Consider the following 6,281-nt stretch of genomic DNA (forward strand, 5'->3'; position numbering starts at 1 on the left):
TATAAGTTACTGTAATTATTTGTAGTTAACTGTAAATGGTAAAGTTTGGTTACAGAATAGAAGTATTTACTTGAACAATAAAATAATATTTTTTTCAAGTTTTATGTTCATCTCATATTTGAATATATATATATATATATATATATATATATATATATATATATATATATATATATATATATATCAGTATCTTTGCTTTGAATCTGATGTGATTAGTGAGAATAAGTTTGAAACAGAGGTTAAATGTAACGCATTTTAAGATTTCAAAAGATTACTTTTTAATTCTGGAGTCGAGAATATTCGTAGAAATGTAATATCACGGTTCAAAGAAACGTATTTTGATAAAATGGAAAGATATAAAGTGATACAGTAGGTGAATCCCAGAATTGGAATAAAACCATCAAAATGGGGAAACATTGGACAAAACAAGTAGAGTCACAAGTCACAATACATGAAATGATCATGAAGTACTACTATTACTACTGCTACCAGAGTCACTATGTAAGATGGCTCACTGTTGCTGGTTCTCTATATTCACTGTTCTGCCTTCTTCCATGTCGTGGTTTTTGTCTCCAATTATGACCATTTGAGGTTTGTTATTATTGTTGTCATCACTTCGGAGTACACTAAGTGGTAGCTGTTGCTGGCGTTGCAGGGTCTCCTTTTCAGGGGACGCTGGCATCGAATGCTTCTTCTGTTCTTTAGATTTTCCCCACACAACTAGGTAAAGCCCAACTACCACCACAGCTCCTCCCATAATGCTGATACAATAACACACCAAATTCATCACATAGGTGAAAAACAAGGTCAACTTCCCAAAGAAAGATTAAAATTTATTGTAAAGATAATAAAGAAAACATAAGTAGTACCTTCCAAGGTGGAGTTTCTCCGACAGGACTATGCAGGCCAAGGCTGTCACTATGATCATACGCAGGGGATTAAATGCAGTCACAAACACTGGCCCTGTGGTTTTAATAACCATGCCTTGCACATAAAATTGGATTGCTGATGTTACTATTCCCTGCAACATCAACACATGTCAAAAATTAAGAACAAAGTGGAATATTTGGAAACTACTTAACTTGGGTTGGGCCTTTGAGCCCAAACAATTTCTACTAACCGAATATGCATAAGCAAGAATCCTAGAATCCCAGCCCACAGACCAGACATGGGTATTGCGCTCCATGAAAATTGTAAGGACACCGCTCTGAAGTGCACCCAGAAAGCAAACCCAAGTTGCTAGGGACATCTCTGCTGGGTACTTTCTCAATGTTATAGTCTGCAAATAATATTCAAATATCATGCCTAAGTTTCACCATGAGCATACCTTGGTTTAACCTAAACAACACATTCACTAATAATACAATTTCTATACTCAAATTAACATGTGAGTTTGTTTAAATTAAATGCAAAATGATGTAACTGTAAGTGAATGAATTACTTGTAATATGTAGAAAGCAGAGAAGCCAGCACAGCCTATGAGGAGAAAACATGCACCGGTGAGCCAATGATTTCCAGAAGGGTCGTTCACATTCTCAGGCTGGCCAACGTTGGTGGCTGATGAGCCTGCAATATTAAGAATAGGACCTTTGTAGAGTGCCATTAGAAAAGCACCTCCAAGAGAAACCACAGTGCCAATCATTTTGGCTAAGCATCCAACCTCCTTAAGCTTCATACGTTCCAATCTGCTCAAATCAAATTGATACATAGTATTACAAATTAAGATTGTTTGTCCTTCTGTTTTACTATTACAATATCAATCATCATTTGCTCTAAGGTTTGATTCCCAAAATGTGTTAAGAGAAAACATCTTATTGGTTTAGTTATGTCCATTTTCCATTATAATTGATTTATAACATTTATATTAAAACTAGTTTTTCTTTTCTCTTTCTTAATAAAATAATTTTGTTTTTTGTTCAAAAAAAAAATACTAGTTTTATGTTTAAGATGATTTTACTGTTAGTGTTATGTTGCTTTCAATTGATTAGGTCAATAATGGATATATAAAAACATTTATGATACAAACAGGGCTTAAATTTGATCATTTACTCCAAGAAATTAGTTTTTGTGATAAAATGTTGAAGTACTATTTTAGTTTCTGGACATTCGAATAATTTGATAGGAAGATATTTATTCTAATAGCTATTCCTAAAATTGGACATACAAAACCTAACATGGATAGAATTTACCATATCAAGAAAAAAACAAACATAACAGCATCAATCAATATTGAGATACAATAATAAATTGACTGAGTTTATTAACTATTTTTTCTTCCTATAGTTAACAAAAAAAAATTATTATTTTATTTCTTGTTATAGATTTTGGGTTTCTCTTAATTCATTGAGTCATTTATCAATTTTATTTATCTCTCTCTCTCTCTCTCTCTCTCTCTCTCTATATATATATATATATATATATATATATATATATATATATATATATATATATATAAAAGATATAATAAGCAAGCATCCTTATCAAATAATTTAATTTAAGAGTTCATATATTTTTCCTTTTTTTTTTCTTCATGCAAAAGACACTATAGATTAATTAATGGGTTTGGTGAAGAGATTAAGAAGGTGACACGCTTAACGGGATGTTAGAATGCGATGACATCGACTTATCACTACATCTACATGGTGTAAATTAAATATACAATAATCACCAACCCCATGCTCTTAGTAGTGGAATCTATGAAGGATATTCACTGCTACGTGTTTGGTTTATGATAATGTTATGCTCTTTTGTATGAATCAAGCAACTAATTATTTAATTAATTAACTAACTAATTAACATGTGACATGGCTAATATCTTACATACCTAAAAATGATTGCTAGTACAAAGGTAATGGAGGGTACGGAATTCATCACCGCAGATGCAAATGATGCTGAGGTGTACTTCATTCCCAAGAAGGTGAAGCATTGATCAAGTATTATCCTGTAATCAATAAATAACAATTTTAAAATTTAGCATATTTTTTTTGTAAAATTGATTGTATATAAATATATTATTATATAGGCGATAATGATGGTAATTTCACGAAATTATTATTTTGATGCAAATTAGTATTTCTGATAAAACTTAAAAAAAAATGGTTATTTGAAAAATGGTAGGTAAGTGGAATAGATGACGTTACTCGACAAAAGCCACTGCCATAAGCTCTGAAAATATCCGAATTGTCATCTTCGGCCTAACTTTCCTGCAAATTAACATAAAAATGGATAAAGACTTTAGTTAATTAGCAACTCCAGTTAATTTACTGTAATTTTTATATTATAGATTTATGAATGATAAATTTGCTTGGTATTAAGAAATGAAAAAACGTTAATGATAGTTATAAAATTTAATATAATAGTGACATTGCATACTATTGTTTTTAAAATTTTATGTTCTAACAAGTGTAGTAAAATAAATTATTAATATTTAATCTTTCAACATAGTAATCTTTCAATATGAAAATGAAAAAACGTTAATGATGCTTTCACAGGGCTCTGTTGTTAACATTATTCCTACCCTCAACTTTTTGTAGTGAAATGTGAAAGATGGAAAAACTTGATCGGATTTTGGTCTCTTCCACCAGCTACAGTTTGTTTAGGAATAATATTGTAAAAGAAGAGAAAGTGTTGAAATTAATATCATAGTTGATGAATGACCAATGAATTTATAGTTTAAGTATGAGTTAAATTTAATATACTTTTAACTTATTATTTTTTTAATTTTCTTAAAAAAAAGTGTTTGTTTTCTTATGAAAAACACTTTCCAAATAATGCATAATTTATAAGCATTTAAATTCAACATTGTGTGACGGTTAAATAAAAACATTTTTGTTTAAATCTCACATTTTAAAAGAAAAAGGGAAAGTTTTTTCTTTTAAGAGAAAGAAATGATCTAACTTTTTAGTTTCTGTATGTGCACTAAATAAAAAACAGATAAACTAGATACCACAAAACCAGAACCCACCATTGACGAGAACAACGAAAAGGTGGCCGGAAATTATGTTCATGAAAGGAAAAACATGTCCTAAAATTTCTATCATGGAACAAGCAAAACATGCGTATTGGTTTTGAAAATCATGGTATCAAAATATCTGGTTAAAATGATCTAACAAGAAGAGAGAAACCTTTCAAGAAAAAATGCGAATGGACCAAGAACTACAGTGGCGATGATATTGCGATAAACAACAAAAACATAATGGCTCATGCCCTTGTTGAGAGCATCCATGGTGATAAGGTACATGCCAGCAGACCCAAATTGCAAGCTCAATATTATGAGATATGCTTTTGCATTGCATAACCACTCATACACCTTCTTACAACATTCCATTGCACTTCAATCTGTAATCTCTCTCTCACAAAGGTTTCTATTTTTTTTTTCTAGTATTGTGTCTGATGACTATGTTTGTGTGGTACTGAATCCAAGAAGCCAGGTTACCCTTCTCAGTATTTATACACAAACATGTTGCTTAATTACTTGTTAATTGATTTGTTTATTGCTTAATCGAAAATCCACTACAACAAAAATTGCGTGATGACTACAGAGTTTACTTTCCATGAAGTTGTGTGGCACAAGAGAGAAATAACTAATAAATAGTTGGTATTTGCAATTGACCAAGGTGTGCATTTTCTTTTATCAGATTCTATCTTAGGGTTCGAACATTATTTCAAAGAAAAGAAAAAAAAAAGAAAAACCATTGGTGTGAAAAGATGTGTTTCTTTTCATGTTTATTTTTTTTTTCTCTTCATGCAATGATGATGGTCAATTTAACGCAAACACTTCATTTTTGGAAGCTTTGATGAACTCTTTCCAATAACTTTAAGATAATTTGTCTTGTATTGCAGCACAAACTTAGTTGTGGGTTGATTGAGAATCCTATATAAAGAATCTATAGATGATTACACACATGCATTCCTCAACAATTATTACCATTAGCTTCCTTATACGAAATATGAATGGGGTTATGATTCTGTATTTGAAAAAAGAAAAAAAAAAAAGCACCACCAAAACACGAAATTGCAATTTGTCATATTTTATTTTTTGTAATTTTGAATTTTTTTATTCCATGGGACGTTTTAGGGTTCAACGTAACTGTCCAATCGACGTAAATTGAAGCCAAGGACATCCGTTATAAAATTTGAAGATTTTTTTGCAAGCAATTTATTCTTTTTCATTTCTCTTTTTCGCTATTACAGCGTTTTTTTCTTCTTCTCTGATGATGGCAGCGACCCTATTTGTGACTGGATTGGTGATACAAAGGCTTTGTTCTTTCGTCTCTGAGTGATTTTGCTTTTGGGAGTTTTCTATCTGATTAAATTGTTATTCAGAGATTTTCCCGTCTAAACTTCCATTTTTCTTTTGAAATTGATATCCTGATTATTTTTAGAATCTTAATCACTACAAATGTATGAACATTTCCATTGAATTATTGTTGCTTAATCTTGTTACTGTATTCATATTATTTACATATTTAAATTAATTGTTAAATGTTTAATTTTAATTATTAAATGTTTGACATTAAAATTTTAAATTTAAAATATAAAAATAGTAAAACTGATCAGGAGTAAATTATTATTTTTAATACGAATGAGTGATTTAATAATTAAATCATTAGTGTGTTTATAATTTTTGAAATAAAATTATAGATAATTTGTAAAATATATTTTAAAACAAATATAGGAAACTTTTATTTAGGTTGTTAATTATTCCATATTGGGAAGCAGAAATAACAAACAAAGTAGATTTGTCATTCGGTTGCCTCAATTAATTGCAAGACATTTGCTAAAGAGAAGATATAGGTTGATATAAATATCCATTCAGATGAGTTGGTAGGCCTAAATATTGCTAAGTTCAGTACACTAGTGCAGTAAGGGAAAATGACAGCGGTTATTTTTGTCTATAAGTAGCGGTTTGTGAATCGAGTTATATACATGCGAGACAAAAAGTAAACAACTTTATGCCTCGGTTGTGAACCGAGACAAAAAGGTGGAGGATTTCGCCTCGGTTTAAAAGAAACCGATGCAGTAGATTTTTCATTTTTTTATTTTTTTTTTCAGTAGAATTTTATGCCTCGATAGGAACCGAGGCAGTATGTCTTTTTTTTATTTTAAGTTTCATTGACAGGAGGATTTAAGGATTATTACTCTGTGTTTGAGGCCTGCATGGTTTAAAGAATACATTTTAGTTTCCACTTCGGCACAAATTTTTCCAATAGTGGAAATAGTCTCCATAGGATATAATCCCCGCAAAGTGTCTGCCCCTAGAACTATTGCATCACTACCTA

General features: G+C 30.5%; 1 protein-coding gene across 1 annotated transcript; it reads right to left on the reverse strand.

Annotated features, from left to right (window-relative positions):
- Positions 1-374: 374 nt before the first annotated feature.
- Positions 375-4,401, reverse strand: LOC108337789 (WAT1-related protein At4g08290-like). Its single transcript, XM_017574381.2, has 7 exons — positions 4,125-4,401; positions 3,141-3,203; positions 2,825-2,941; positions 1,442-1,685; positions 1,121-1,279; positions 870-1,021; positions 375-761 (listed from the first exon to the last, which is right to left on the reverse strand). Exons 1-7 carry the CDS (start codon positions 4,325-4,327, stop codon positions 512-514), a joined length of 1,188 nt encoding a protein of 395 aa, XP_017429870.2. The 5' UTR covers positions 4,328-4,401; the 3' UTR covers positions 375-511.
- Between the last annotated feature and the right edge of the window lie 1,880 nt (positions 4,402-6,281).

This window comes from Vigna angularis, chromosome 7, assembly GCF_016808095.1.
Source record: "Vigna angularis cultivar LongXiaoDou No.4 chromosome 7, ASM1680809v1, whole genome shotgun sequence".
NCBI classification, from domain to species: domain Eukaryota; kingdom Viridiplantae; phylum Streptophyta; class Magnoliopsida; order Fabales; family Fabaceae; genus Vigna; species Vigna angularis.

Bases quoted from the DNA above. Each gene is read 5' to 3' on its own strand.
- LOC108337789 (XM_017574381.2), bottom strand. From the start codon at position 4,327: ATGGAATGTTGTAAGAAGGTGTATGAGTGGTTATGCAATGCAAAAGCA. The intron at 1,686-2,824 runs GTATGTAAGATA...TGATTTGAGCAG, and splicing joins GTACTAGCAATCATTTTTAG to ATTGGAACGTATGAAGCTTA. The intron at 1,280-1,441 runs GTAATTCATTCA...TATTATTTGCAG, and splicing joins CTGCTTTCTACATATTACAA to ACTATAACATTGAGAAAGTA.